Source organism: Diaporthe batatas (assembly GCF_019321695.1).
Source record: "Diaporthe batatas strain CRI 302-4 chromosome Unknown Contig00018, whole genome shotgun sequence".
Classification (NCBI taxonomy): Eukaryota; Fungi; Ascomycota; class Sordariomycetes; order Diaporthales; family Diaporthaceae; genus Diaporthe; species Diaporthe batatas.
The window spans coordinates 535,690-550,694 of NW_025408565.1; the positions used below are offsets into that span (position 1 = coordinate 535,690).

The following is a 15,005-nucleotide window of genomic DNA, read 5'->3' on the forward strand; positions in this document are numbered from 1 at the left end:
CTGTGCATTAAGCCAAGGTAAATCACACTGCTTGTGGTCACTTAGCTACTATGTAAGCACTAAGGGGTGATAACTGCCACATTCAATAGCGATAAGCATGAAGGCTTTGGATGCATTGTGCCATTTCGTCCGGTTATCTATCTATTGAATTGTGTTGTTGGCGGAGAAACGCAGGATCTGAGGCCCACAAATGCAATACCGAGTGTTTCCATAGACCCCTTCAACACGACAACACAGTAAATGCACGCATCAATCAGACTTGAGGTCCCCGTTAGCATGTCGTTTCCCGTTTGTCTCCTGCACTGGTGTCTTCAGAAAGATCTCAGGGTAGACTGTTTTGACCCTCTCGGGCAGCCTTTCAACACTGCCGCATTACTTAGTAAATTGCCATAAGGTGAACTAGGGAACTCCGTGCTTTACTTACTAGGAGCGGAACTTGTCACGGCATGCCTGGCACAACTGAACGCCACCAAACTTGTGCCGCACCTCAGCGCCGTAAGAAGCGCGATAGGCACAATCTTCACATTTCTCACCGGCCTCAAAGGCTTCTGGGAGTCCTGGAAACATCCACTCCTCACGACGCGCCATCAAGTCCTCGTAGCGTTGAACCCCCTGCGCCTCGACGGAATTGGTGTTGCCATTTCCGTCCGGCTTAGGTGCCACGTCGACACGATTCCAGAGCTTGACCTTCTGGCGGGCCAGCTCGATGATGTCGTCGCCCTCAACTCTACCGATGGTACAATCCTCCTCGACGAAGCGGTATCGGCGCATCATCATGTGCACCGGCCCACCGACGATGCGGACGAAGTTGATCATGATAGGGCCCATGGGATTACGGACATAATATGCGTCCAAAGCCCAGAGCATCTCGCGAGCGATGCGAAAGCTCTCGATGCGCATGTCCCACGGAACGTAGGCGAAGGTGTTGTTGGTCTCACCCTCGGACCGGTGCTTGAAGAAGGCCACGGCGTCGTACAGGTAGATGCCGATCTCGCTGAGCAGCTCACACTCATCGTCGGTCGGGACATCTTCGATGTCATTACAGGCCAGGGCTGAGAAGATGGTGAAGCGCGACAGGGCATCGCAGTCGCGGATGCGGAACCAGGTTCGAGGTGATGAGGCCAGGGCGTTGACATAGCGTCGGAATAACTCGCCATGTTTCCGGCCGCTGGACTTGTCCGCGGCAGGAATCAGGAACGACTTATACTCCCTCGCCATGAGGGCATGGCCTTTGGTGCCTTCGAAGAGTTGAGCCAGGACGCCATCAAGCGAGTAGCCGACGATGCTGTCTCCGCCATTCTCGTCCATGATGTCGCCCCTAAACTCGGCGATGATGCCTATGATCATGCAACGGGCAAAGCCCACATATCGCTTGTAGTTGGTGTAGTGAGGGATAACGCAGCGGGTATATTCATATGCGGCCCCGATGATTTCCACCTTTTGCGCTTCAGTGAGACGAGTCTCCCCGTCAAGATCATGAGCGATCTCAGGAGGGTAGTACCACGTATCGCGTGATTTGGCGGCCATATTTCTTACTCTTTTCTGAGGCAGATGGGGTTCGATAAGGACACTCTTCGCGTTGTTGTGATCATATCCTGGGGGGGAATGAACGATACTAATACTGAAGTAAGTGGCAACCCGGGCCGGGACAAGTACTGCGTCAAGGAAAAAATTGCTGGATGAGTAAAAATGACTGCCGCGAACTATTCTTGATCCTTCTACCATCAACGTCACGTCGCCCAGCTTCTAGTCCGAGCTGGACCCACCAAGCTCACCTCTCCCCGTTGCAGAAAGACTAGGTTCCCCGCCCTCTAAGCATATAAGCTGTAGCCTGATAATTGATCTACTATGCTACTGTAAGCGATACACATTAGACTGCAATTTAGAGTTTGAAGCTATGAAAATACAAAGAGCCACAGGGACACTATACACGGGTAGAATCCGAGGGCATACTAGGTAGTCCGAGGCCGTCCCTACTTGGATTGTGTATCCCTTCTGTAAAAGAACCATAGCAATAATGGCGGTGTGAGGAATAACGTCGTGTTGAAGGATTCCCGAGTAAGATTTTAGACTCGGATTTCCTGCTGTCAAAGTAATCATTCATCCTCGCGACAGCGGTTTTGTCCTTCTTGATCACAAGGAGCTTAAATCGCCATGCTCTCGGAGTGACCTCGCCATGCGGCATCATCACCACTCCACAGTCAAAACAAACCATGATTCTCATCCCCCTGACATCTGTGGCACTCTGGTATCTCACCAGCAGTGTTGTAGCGTGGTGGAAGCTGCGCAATTTCCACCCAGTATCCTGGTTTGCCAACTTCTCATACCTATGGCTCGCCAAGACTACATACAGCGGGCGGATGTACTGGGTGCATCGCGAGCTGAACAAGGAGCGCAAGCTGGTGCGTGTCGGCCCCAATGAGCTCATCACAGGCGATCCGGAAATCATCCGCAAGATCAACAAGGAGCGCAGCGGGTATCACCGAGGCACCTGGTACACGGGCGGTCGACTTAATCCATATTATGACAACATGTTCTCTCAGCAAGAGCCTACCGCCCACACCAAATACAAGTCTCGTGTCGTCCACGGCTACACGGGCCGTGAGATACTGGATATGGAGATTGGCATCGATGAGCAGGTTGGTATGTTGCTCAGCGTCATGAGGGACAGGTACGCCCATCGGAATCGGCACCTGGACCTCACCGAGCTTACGACATTCTTCACCATGGACGTCATCACACGCCTCGCATTCGGAGAGGCCTTTGGGTACTTGGCTCAGGAGACCGACTTGTATGGCTTCTTAGGAAGCCTCCGAGTTCTATGGCCTGGCACGTCCGCGGCGGCTGACGTTTCCTGGGCACGTAAGATACTCTTCTCCAAGCCATTCCTTCATTTATTCGGTCCCAGTCCACGGGACAAGAAGGGCTTCGGAGCGCTCATGGGGTGAGTAGCAGGACGCGTATGCAATTTCGTCCATCTTATTCTCTCTCTAAAAAGGTTAATCTTACTCAATGTTATACAGCGTCGCGGAGCACCATGTTGGTAAGCGCTTCCAGCCGGACTCGGAGCAGGTAATGGACATGCTAGTAAGCATCACCCACTCTCACCGGTACCCATATGACGAGGCATATGTGAATGTTCCTTTCATTTGTTAAGTTGGATGTTAGGGGTCCTTCATGCACCATGGATTGAACCAACAAGAGTGTGAGGTTGAGGGCCTCTTCATGATCATCGCCGGCGGTGAAAGCACTGCGTCGGCAATACGTTCCATCCTGGTTCATACTATGACCACGCCTCAGGTCTATCTAAAGCTGAAGGCGGAGATCAATGCGGCCGTTGAAGAAGGAAAAGTCAGCAGACCCATTCAGATGGACCAGGCCCTGAAGCTGCCTTACTTACAGGCCGTTGTCTATGAGGGGCTCCGCAGTGAGTGCTTCCTGGAGTCAACTTTTGTGCGCTTTCATTACCTTTTGCACATTACTACCTGGACTATATGAGAGCCGCCATCCACAGAATCGGGCGGCATATAGACACACTTGATTAATAATGACATATGTAGTGAGACCTCCAGTCCTAGGGCTCCTACCCAAAGTCGTCCCACCTGGCGGCGACACGCTGGGAGGGCAGTGGGTACCAGGCGGAACCAACATCTGTTCCAATACCGGCGCGGTCCTCCGATCGCGATCTATGTTTGGGCCCGACGCTGAGGTTTTCCGGCCCGAGCGGTTCATCGAGCTGGATGGAGAGCCCATCCGCCGCGAGATGGAAAGGAATGTCGAGTTAGCCTTCGGCTCAGGCCAGTGGCAGTGCGTCGGGAGGAGAATCGCATTCATGAAGTTGAGCAAGACAGTCTTTGAGGTGAGCTTCTCCGTCTGCACTGTCCTGAGTCTTTTCCCGTCGTTGTTCATCGGAGGAATCACGTGGTCTCTAATCTCGGAAAATGCCGTTCGGGCCTCCGTTGTACCACACAAGCTAACTTGCTTGTTTCTGATAAGGTATTCCGTAATTTCGATCTCCAACTGCTCAATCCAACCAAGCCGTGCGATGTTGAGAGCTATGCTGTTTTCCTGGAATCCGGAATGTTTGTCAAGGTCACGGAGAGCAAGTCCGACTTGTCCCTAGCTTGACACATTCCTATTGGAAGGCGTGTATATTCCAGAATTAAAGTTTAAATAAAGATAGACTCAAATTCAAATCTTATATAAAATAAAATATTAGTAATTATAAGTATTAAAGTAAGTATTACTAATATAGAAATTTTAAATTCTACTATTAGTTTATAATAAATAAAAATTTAGAGCTAACATCCACTCACCCAACAATTATATCCACTCACCCAGTTTTTTTTAACCACTCACCTAATATAAGAATTTATATATAAAGCCTATATAAAACTATATACCTAACTAGAATTCTTTAAATATTTAATACTTTTAATATAAGCCCCTTTTACACCCCTTTTAACACCCCTTTTAGTATACTTTCTAGCACCCCTTCTAATATACCTTTTAAACCTTCTAGTCTATATACATTTAGATATTAATTAAGTATTTAAATACTAACTAAATACTAAAAGGTTAGAAGTTAGAAAGGTAAAGGTAAAGACTATATATTTTCTAGCTTTTTAGCCCTCCTTCTAATCTTCTAACCCTTTAAACTTCTAGCCTTTTAGTGTTTAGTTAATATTTAAATACTTAGTTAGTACCTAAATATATATAGGCTAGAAGGTGTACTAGAAGGTATACTAGAAGGTGTGGTAAAAGGCGTGCCAGAAGGCGTGCTAGAAGGCATGCTAGAAGGCATGCTAGAAGGCGTGCTAGAAGGCGTACTAGAAGGCGTACTAGAAGGCATACCAAAAGGCGTGCCAGAAGGCGTGCCAGAAGGTGTGCTAAAAGGGGCTTATACCTAAAGTATTGAAATTAGAGAAGGAAATTATATTATAGAGTTTCTTAGTATTAACTTAAAAGGTACTTATAAATATAAAGGAGTTATTTAAAAAAATTAATATTAAATAAGTAATTAATAAGAATTAAGTAAGTAGATATAATTATTAAATAAGTAGATATTAGCTTAAAAATTTAATATTAACTTTAAAATATAAAATAAAAAATAAAAGACTATAATATAATATAATTTCTTTTATTATATAATAAAAATAATTATATAAGATCTATTATTTATTAATAAGAATATAAAAATAAATATAATATTATTTAAATATTATTTATAATTATTTATAATTATAAAAAGTAAAGATTATATAAGCCTAATAATATAACTTATAAGAATATAATAGAGAATAGGACCAGTCTGAAAAGATCTATGTTTTAGCCTGAGGTACACCCTCGCAGCGTGGTGTCCACCCTGCTATAATTCGCTTCTTGTTCGGGGTTTTGTCTTTTGATCCGCAGTGTTTGTGGAGTTGGCAAATCAGGGGATTGAGTCGCGCTCCCTCGAGGCTTGTGGTATGATATCTGCTAAATCGCTGCACACCCGCGGTGTGAACTGGTGATTCCAAGTGCCTCCATCGGCTATTATTCCTAGAAACGATAGTAGACCTAATGCTGTGATCAATGAGGCTTCATGTTGTGTCCTTGGGTATCACGGTGGGTCGCTCGGGATCTGATCACGTACAGATCCCGTGCTCGTGATGTTCAATTGGAGACCTGAGTCAGAGCGACCACACGCGCATTACTAATTCTCAGTTACAACATGTTTTTTTTTTTTTTGAATCAGGGTCTCTACGGCCTCTTCGGCATTCGGAGTTGAGCCATACGCCTACTTCGAATACAAGCGAGCACTAGTTTCCCGAACCCAGTCTTCCCTGCCATAGTTCCAGCTGAGCAGTCTCATGACCTCCTTGTTTGTCACCGCAGCCCTCGAACAGCTTCTTCAAGCTCATCTCAAGGCGAGGTACTGATATATCGCACCTTCGTACACCTGATTTGAGTTAAGATCCTTGTGATGAGCGCTCAAGGTTTCAAATGTGTGGATAGTACTACATGGCTACTCCACATTGGACCCAGGCTGTAGACAAGACTCAGACATAATTGGGTGTATGCTGTATTACCAAGATAGATCGAAAAACAAATGCCAGCTGTGCTTCACCAACAGATACGTAGCACCATTTTCCTTTTTCACATACTGGACCTATCTCATGTGTTATAGTGTCACACACGTCGGCGGGGGAATCAGATACATTTTATGCAGTAATATGAGTCTGTCATTCAGCATCAAGGATCGAAAGGAACTTGCATGACGGCGCAGTCGACCACCGAGTGGTCGCGCAAGCCATCCTCCTGGAACTCGAGAAGGGATCGAAAAGATGAGAAGAGCCAAGACGCGATGTCTCGTTTCATTATGCTCAATGAAGCAGAAAGATGAAACTTGTTGAAGGATCACAGATGCATATAACTGTAAATCACCACCTCCTGACACAGAAACAATCACTGAATCGAAACAACTATGACAGCCTAACAGACTGAACGACATCACTGGGCCGAGGACAAACTTACCATATGAATGGCCTTCGAAATGAAATGTAAAATAGGACTTTACACAGTAGACTGGCTCCGCTTCACAATCGTCTGCCTTCGTGGCAATATGCTAGAATTTCAATGGACAGACATATCGCTGACTGGGATAGATGCGGGATCATGGGAACTATTGGTCTCAGATGCCATCATCAGTCTCAAGCTGTGTTGCTTTCAAGGCAGTGCAACTTCGCCAGCACCGAAGCATGACCGTTGCTTATTCACAGACCAAGCAAGTGAGTCAATTCAGTATTACGCGATGGCTTGCAAAAGGACTAAGACTCACGCTTTACTCTCGCCATACTATAAAGTCAACCCGCAGAATCCGCCTTTCTGGGAAGACTGTATGATTTTTCTTCAGCACAGCAATCAGCCGGACAATCCTTTCACCTCATTTCTAAAACTTGTCCACGATGCAGTTCTCCACTTTCAAGGTCGCCGTGTTCGCAGTTTTGCACTCGGCCACCAACGTCAACGCCATATGTCCAGGTTTCAACTATGCCGTTGGCAGTGCGCAAGCCCGAGGCGCTCTCTGGACCCGGTGTAAGTTCGAGATCTTCCAAGCCGGCATCCCGTCCGCACATTTGCGCACTAGTGCAAGGATGCCCGCTGTGTTAACGAAACAAAGGGTCCGTATACGATGATAGTTGTAATGAAGTCGACGGCCTCACGACGACGGAGAACCCTTGCTTCACGGACACATTCACGTGTAGCCCGGATCCCGTCCATTTCACCAGCTACACGAGTACTTTTAATGGTGAGACATATGCGTGCCGGACGGACCCTAACTCAGGGAGTTGCGGCAGTGATACGATTAGTGTCTGCGTAAGTCTAAATTATCTTGTTCTCTAGAATGAACAATTCGAAAGCATCCATGCAGCCTAAGGTGTCTTTTGGGCTGACTCGGAGCCATAGTGCCGTAATGATGGGGGCAAATGAGCACTGGGCCTAGCTGAATACACATGCAGGTTGTCATGGAACAGTAACTGGATACACTACTTTGAACGAGTACCTTAATAAAAGACCGTGTCTACTATTAAACTCATCTGCATTCTAGATATCAGAAAGCTTATTAGACTATTGCCCCCCAACTGTGCCTCAATTAACAACCGCAGCTCCAATCGTGCTGCAAGCACATTCAGGAAGCTCCTCATGAATGTTCGGCTACTATCTCTCCAATATCTAACAAGGCATACAATTTAGAATTCAAGAGACGGGAGAAAGTCCGGTGATGCGATTCGAGCTGCCACCACGGAGCGGCCAGAGCTGCGTGGGCCAAGATACAAAGGTCTCGTGGTCAGACCAATGAGTGATGAGCTTGGCGACGACATGCTTGCCCGGTAAGGTCAAGAAGCGAGAGCTAGTGGGGGTGCCGTGCGAGTTATTCAGACAGACCTTGACCCTGCTCGTGCCAAGCTGGGACGGACAAGCCCTGCTCGTGATGCATTCAGTAAGGCCAACCGAAGATCACAAAACACAGGTCCATTTTTCACCCCGCGGGAAAAGTATATTGTGCAGCAGTACGGAATCGTATAAGCGAATGATTCTTTCCAGTGATCTGGGCACAACAGCTAATATTGCAAGCAGTCATCCAACTACCAGCTCGTATTATTTACAGCTACCAACGACGTCTTCAGAGTCGAATACCTATCTAAGCACGCTATCTAAGGGGTTCGGTCCGCTGTTTCGATAGTTTGGCCGTAGGGTGACAGCTGAGGTCTCTAGGGCTAGGGCTGAGACAGGATGGTATCATCGAGGTCGACGAGGCGCATCGTCCCGCGTGGGGTGCCCGTGGGGAAAGAGAGAAGATTTCAGCGACAGCAGACGCACCTCAACGGCCTCAATGAATGCCAGACATCATCATGTTTTCTGGCGTCCTTCTAGCCTCCTTCCAATGCACCAACTCGTCCAGGACTAGCCTGACACATCGAGATGGGCCGATAGAGTGGTACTGCATAGTATCCCCAGGCCGCGATAGGACCAATCGGTGGGTCTGGGGTTGCTTTCCGGGGCAGATTGGGGAAAAATCGGAGGCAATATTGTGACGGCGGCACGGTAGTTGGGTGGGAGCTCTGGAGCTATGGCCCCCCTGCGCCCACACCCAAGCAGCCAACAGCCCCAAGACCTTTCCAAGACAAACGGCCGTACGCCCCAAGACCTGGGGACTCCGCAGCGGCGCCGCCGAATCGAGCGAGGATTTACACGCGAGCACTGGGTGCGAGTCTGCTGCTCACAACCCGCAGGCGGGCACTCTTATCTCTGACACACAAACCTCCGTACTGGGAAAGCTACGCTTAACTCATAGCTATTACTTACTTAAGGTGTGGCTAGAGAGGAGAGGTCAGCTTTCAATATACAAAGGTCTATAACCAAAACACACCCCTTATAAGGGTAAAGGGATGCCTATTTCCCCCCCTAACTTTAAATTCAAATTTCTTCCCTATTAACTCTTCTCTCCTTAAGTAAGTACCCTTCTAAGCTTATAATATTAATACTAATTATTTTACCCTAGGTTATACTCTTTTTCTAAAAGAATTTAGATAAGGCGATATAAATAATTAAAGGAGTAACTTTTATCCCTCTACTTAATTTATTAATTAAGTATATTAGATTCTACTAAATAGAAAGCTATAAAAATAAAAAAAACTTTAAAAAGAAGCTTTTATTAATTTTCTTTTTTAATATATTATTTCTATAAGGATTACTAGTTGGAAAGGTATTAGAATTATAGAGTATTTAAAAAGAATACTTTAGAATACTATATAAACCTATCCCTCCACTCTAAATTTTTAGTGTTTTAATTTTAAATAACCTTTTAAGTATTTAGAATAGGTTTCAATAAGTAGATTCTTTAAACTAATATATTTTCTCTAAAAGTTCCCTAAATATTTATCAGTATTTTAACTATATTAGCTTCCGCTATACTAAATAGGTGGGGAAAGCTGTCCTGAAAAAACGCTTGAAAAAGGGGCATCTGAATATTTGAGATAAGGGCACTCCACCTGCTCACCCGCCGAGACACCCAATGCCAGCCCTTACCACGGTTGCCATGCGAGATTGCCTGGCAGGCCTGGGCCAGCCCCGTCTCCGGCGCATTATTCGGCGCCATCAGGGGTTCTACACTGATCCCATTCGGATATCTGATTGGCTCGTCCCTGCGACTACCGCCGCATCGGTAGAGCCTCACACACATCATCGCCGGCCGCTCCATGCTTGGGAGGTCTTGGCCCCCAACCTTGGAAAGCCAGAATGGTGGCACACCGTGGGGAAGAATGGAACGCATTGTTTCTAGGACGGCTCCCGCGTGCTGTCGGCTTGAGGTCCATGCGTCGGCTGCCAGACCCCATACTCCAGATCTTCAACTCCAGACCTGTGGGCCTGGGGAAATGTCGCATGAATCAGGTCTCATTGCAGTCGGCCCGGATGTATAAAGCCTCACCGCACCCAGCTCCTTTCTGGCATGAGAGCTCTGGGGACCTCATCCGCATCGTGGGCTTCATCTTCACGTTCGGTTTCACCACTCAGACATCCGGGGTTGCTTCTGCATATAAAGACGCTCTGCTGCCTATCTCAGCTTTGTCTTCTCCGACATATATTATAAATCTAATACTCCACACACCCCACATATCTCAGCATCATGGCTGGTGGTGGCATGCCCATCTCCACCGGCACGGTCGCCGGTGGCTACCTGACCGGAAAGGCCCTGATCTTCCCGCTGTCACTCGTCATCTCACTCTTCTTCCTGTGGGGTTTCAGTTATGGTCTTCTGGATGGTAAGCATTTATCCGCGGTGCTTCCTGGAGATTGACCCCAAACAGTCACTAACACTGTTTCCACAGTGCTGAACAAGCACTTCCAGACCGTCCTCGATGTGTCGCGTCTCGAGTCGACGGGGCTGCAGGTCATGTACTTCGGCGGCGGTTACCTGCTCTTCTCCCCCATCGCAGCCGAGGTCCTCAAGCGACGCAGCTACAAGTTCACAATCATCATGGGCCTGTGCCTCTACTCCCTGGGCGCCATCATGTTCTGGCCGACAGCACACTTCACGACGCCCGACAACAAGAAGGCCGCCTTCGGCGGCTTCCTCGCCTGCACCATGGTCATCGCCTGCGGCCTCGCCACCCTCGAGACGAGCGCCAACTCGTACGCCGTCGTCATCGGCAACCCGGCCACGGCCTCGGCGCGCCTGCAGTTCTGCCAGTCGTGGAACGGCGTCGCCTCCTTCATCGGCCCGCTCATCGCGTCCAAGGCCTTCTTCTCGGGCGAGGGGTCCAAGGACCTGACGTCGGTGCAGTACGTCTACCTGGCCGTCGCGTGCGCCGGAGCCGCCGTTGCGGTCCTCTTCTTCTTCGCCAAGCTGCCCGAGGTCTCCGAGGAGGTCATCGAGGGCACCTCGACCGCCGACAATCCGGCCGCCGCGAGCGACGAGGGCATCGGGGCCGGCCCGCTCTACAGGCAGTACAACCTGATCGCCGCCGTCGCCGCGCAGTTCTGCTACGTCGGTTCGCAGGTCACCGTGGCCGCCTTCTTCATCAACTACGCCACCGAGAACGCGCACTTCCACCCCTCCACCGGCTCCCAGATGCTGTCGTACGGCCTCATCGCCTTCACGGTCGGCCGCTTCGTCGCCACGGCCCTGGCGACCGTCTTCCAGTCTGACTTCATTATGATCATCTACGCGGCTATCGCTATCGCTATGACTGCATACGTGTCCAACGGAACTGGTGCTGCGTCTGTGGGGGTCCTCATTGCTATTTTCTTCTTCATGGCGCCCATGTATCCGACGCTGTTCTCGCTCGGGACCGCAAACCTCGGCCGCCACACCAAGCGCGGTGCCGGTGTCATGGTCATGGGCGTGTCGGGAGGCGCCGTCTTCCCGCCGATCCAGGGCGCCATCGCCGACTCGGCCGGCACCCGGATCAGCTACCTCGTGCCGCTCGTCGGCTTTGTCTTTGTCCTGTTTTATGTCCTGGCCCACTGGCTGCGCACGGGGCGTCACATCATGCGCGTCAAGGAGGTTATCGCTACGACCCCTGAGGCTGCCATCGCCGCTGGCGAGAAGACCGAGTTTGAGAATGTGGAGATTGTCGGTCACCACAAGGTTTAGAGATGTTTTCTTTCGATTCATGTGTCCCGTCTTGAAGACATTTGTCTAGATTCCACTCCTGATTTAGAGATGTGATTGGGAAAGCGTCCAGGATAGAAGACCGAGTCATAGAAGCTCAACAAAGAAATGCTGTTAAAACACAGTGCAACCTGCCGTGAAAAGCCTATAATCATACAGTGCCAATGTTTCCTTCTGACGTCGGCAGCAAAATGCCAACGGACCCATCGAATCCTCCCGCTCGGGTCCCACCGGAGAGCTACCCCAACTTCCAAGCTTCACGGTAAGCCATCTCGGTATTTGGGGCCGCTGTGCTGGGCGTGCGTAAATACGACAATGCTCCACCACGCCGTCGGGAAGGATCATCAAACTTTGCAGCATCTCAGAGCGTCTCATATCTTGTGGAGCGGCAGGTGAAGCACCGCGGTGAAGCGTCGATATCGACAGAACATTGCAAGACCTGCAAAGCATCCCGCGGCCCCAACACTCCGGCATTTGTTATTAGACATGGCAGACTACACCGGCGGCTCGGAGCCCCTCGGCACCATCCACCCGAACCAAGAGAAGCTCATCAGCCAAATCTCAGCCTTCCTGTCCGAGGTGGAGAACCTGTGAGTCCTGGCACATACGAGAGCCGCTAGGACTTCGAATTGTAGTCTAGTTAAGCCCGACCGTCGCCGCCCACTGACCACCCAGCAGCACACCGGGCAAGTCCCTCGAGGACCACCTGAACAAGTCCTACGGCCCAGGCACGCCGCACTACGACACCCTCGCCAGCCTGATCAAGTCCGGGCTCGAGGAGGGGTGGGTAGCCAACATCCCCATCGACGGGTCCCGCTACCGGCGCTCGCGCGTCTCGCCGCCGACAGAGGCGACCCGCTTCTGCTCGGTGACGACCGTCTACATGGCCACCGTCGACGGCGAGGAGGACTTCAAGGGCCAGTACCACGCGCACCCGTACGGCGAGATCAACTGCGTCGTGCCGATCGACGAAGGGGCGCAGCTCGCGGGCCTGAACGGGTGGGTGGGCAAGGGCTGGACGAGCCCGCGTGAGTCGTTCCTATCCTATCCTGCCCGGTAGATCCTCTTGGGAACTTCTCTGACATATTTCACGCAGACCCTGGCAGCCACCATTTTCCTCAGTGTCGCCGGGGTGGAGTCGTGGCGCTGTTCTTCCTGCCGGCCGGTAGGATCAGCTACGACGCCAAGCCTGAGGATGCGATGCCTCCAGGTGCCTGACGATAATGGGCTCCGGGGGCCGAGAGGTGGAGTGATGAGTGATGTTGCACAGGTCATACACATACATCTCTAGAATTACAGCATTGCTGCGACCTGCACAAAAAATTAGAGCCTCTCTAAATGCAACACGCCATGCAAATTTCGGTGTCAAAATACCCAACCCAGTCTATAGCAAGAGAAACAAAAGGCTTCCACACGCTGTTGCGAATGCCGCTGACAGCATCTGCGACTGTCCCATGCCCGCTCTGAGGGAATAGCCACTGCTCGTAGAACTGTCCGTTGAGTTCGATGTGCTGTTGTCGCGGCTGGACCCAGAGCCACCCTCCTTGAACTGGCTGATGACAAACGAGGTAGCGTCGTTCAGGTAGGCCGTGTTGTTGAAGTAAGAGCCATGTACCCTCGAGCTGTTGCCGCTGTCGCAGTACAGGTCGTTGGAGTCACACCACGAGCGCATCTTGCTCGTGTAGGGCTCGCACGCCGTGACGTTATTCCTCGCAAAGATCTGGTATCGCGTCAGCTCAAACTCATACAGCCAGCCAGCCGCCATCGCATCGAGCGGGTGCGAGCTTACCCCGTTCCTCGTCGCGTTGCCCTCGTTAAACGGGGCATCCACAGAGTGGCTAGGATCACCAAACATGATCACAGCAACAATGTTCCGCTCGTACTCGGGCCCCAGGTCGGGCTTGTCGGGGAACGCCGACCCGGTGCCGTCGTCCGTCCCGCAGAGCGTGTCCGCCGAGACCTGCGCGCCCTGCGAGAACCCCAGCAGCGCGATCCTGCCCTCGGGGCACGCGGCCACGCGGTCCCTGATGGCCTTGGTCATGGCCGTCACGCCCGCGGCCTCGGAGGTGGTGTAGTTTGCGAAGGTGGCCGGGTACACGATCGGCTCGATGTACGAGTTCGGGATCGCGTCCGACACGTTGCGGGCGACGGCGCCGACGCGGCCGGTCCCGGGGTCCTCGCCTGTCGCGCGGGCGACGATCATGTAGAGGCCATCTGTGCAGGTTGATGAGGCGTCCTGGGCGGCTGTGAGGCCTGCCGCGGCCAGGATGAGCGTTGATGACCGCATCGTGAGTGATTTAGATGCCGTGCGACGCAGCTTTGGGAGGCGTGGTGAACCGCTCGCTAGAGAGTGTGCAACCGCTGCCGTCTATCGTTCCAAAGGTGAGTCTGAGAGGGTCGCGAAAGCCAGAGAAACAAAAAAAAAAAGCCCAACAAAGCTCGCATTCGTCTGAAGTGCCAAACAAAAAGATGATGTATGTGTCCCAGAAGTAGTTCCGTAGTAGCCGGTGCCAGGGATCAGCCCGATGTTCCGAACCTCGGCAAGCTAATATTCAGTAGTCTCAAGGACTCATTGAAGACCTGCCTAACCGGGAACAGGCTCGCATCCTTGGCTGCCCACATGACCGCGGGCGGATGACTCGAACACATACGCGGCCCTGGCTACTTGGCGCTATGGCGTAGTGCAGGAACTGCTCATCTCATTACCCTTTGTAATTCTAATCTGAATTTTGCTTTTTATGTTTGTTGAACTGTACTTCTTTTCACGAACCCGCTCGTATTCGGAAGAGGGCTCAGTCAGACGCAATGCGCTGGACTACCTACTAAGGTAGCTAGATCTGTTATTAGCAGGTTAAGGATGCATTTACGATAGTGCGGTCGATCCTGACTCCTTTAGCGGAACACCTCGACTCATTATCTTAACACCCGAGCAGCATTATCTTTACGACATATAGCGTCTCTCATAAGCAGGCCCACCTTTGTAATGTCTTACCATGTGACAGGGATGAGCTCAACTAAAACACGTTAGCTCCTCCTTGAGAATGATCCCTGTGGCTAGTACCTGATAATCTGTGTGTGCTCAATTCGATGAGCACTAGGATCACTACATCCATGTGTTGGAGAGGTCTACTACTCATGTATAAACCTGCATTTAATGTTGTTAGATGGTTTCGTTCTTGATCCGTATACATCCCGGAGGCGTACGGTCCCTGGACACAGTGGTAACAAACGCTAATAAACGCTGAAAAACCCAGCGTGACGAGCAATAAGTACAAGTTGAGAAGGCATGGAGAACATGCGCCGGCTTATAAATGGTAAGCTCAGATTATGACAATATCGCAGCTCA

The 15,005-nt window shown here is 50.5% G+C and overlaps 5 protein-coding genes across 5 annotated transcripts; 3 read left to right on the plus strand and 2 right to left on the minus strand.

The window, feature by feature from the left end:
* Window positions 1–249: 249 nt before the first annotated feature.
* KVR01_012219 (uncharacterized protein) lies at window positions 250–1,527 on the minus strand (the record flags this gene model as incomplete). Its single annotated transcript, XM_044785337.1, has 2 exons — window positions 250–364; window positions 425–1,527. 2 exons carry the CDS (start codon window positions 1,525–1,527, stop codon window positions 250–252), a joined length of 1,218 nt encoding a protein of 405 aa, XP_044638797.1.
* Window positions 1,528–2,213: 686 nt separating this feature from the next.
* On the plus strand, window positions 2,214–4,128 carry KVR01_012202 (uncharacterized protein; the record flags this gene model as incomplete). Its single annotated transcript, XM_044790889.1, has 5 exons — window positions 2,214–2,944; window positions 3,024–3,087; window positions 3,169–3,427; window positions 3,561–3,859; window positions 3,997–4,128. The coding sequence occupies 5 exons, from the start codon at window positions 2,214–2,216 to the stop codon at window positions 4,126–4,128; spliced, it is 1,485 nt and encodes a 494-aa protein (XP_044638780.1).
* Window positions 4,129–9,939: 5,811 nt separating this feature from the next.
* Window positions 9,940–11,783, plus strand: KVR01_012254 (uncharacterized protein). The gene is made up of 2 exons (XM_044795074.1): window positions 9,940–10,307; window positions 10,374–11,783. The coding sequence occupies exons 1-2, from the start codon at window positions 10,172–10,174 to the stop codon at window positions 11,639–11,641; spliced, it is 1,404 nt and encodes a 467-aa protein (XP_044638832.1). The 5' UTR covers window positions 9,940–10,171; the 3' UTR covers window positions 11,642–11,783.
* A 133-nt stretch (window positions 11,784–11,916) lies between these two features.
* KVR01_012142 (uncharacterized protein) lies at window positions 11,917–12,877 on the plus strand (the record flags this gene model as incomplete). The annotated part of the gene is made up of 3 exons (XM_044790419.1): window positions 11,917–12,249; window positions 12,338–12,687; window positions 12,756–12,877. Exons 1-3 carry the CDS (start codon window positions 12,146–12,148, stop codon window positions 12,875–12,877), a joined length of 576 nt encoding a protein of 191 aa, XP_044638720.1. The 5' UTR covers window positions 11,917–12,145.
* Window positions 12,878–13,043: 166 nt separating this feature from the next.
* On the minus strand, window positions 13,044–13,946 carry KVR01_012287 (uncharacterized protein; the record flags this gene model as incomplete). Its single annotated transcript, XM_044786582.1, has 2 exons — window positions 13,044–13,379; window positions 13,449–13,946. 2 exons carry the CDS (start codon window positions 13,944–13,946, stop codon window positions 13,044–13,046), a joined length of 834 nt encoding a protein of 277 aa, XP_044638865.1.
* Between the last annotated feature and the right edge of the window lie 1,059 nt (window positions 13,947–15,005).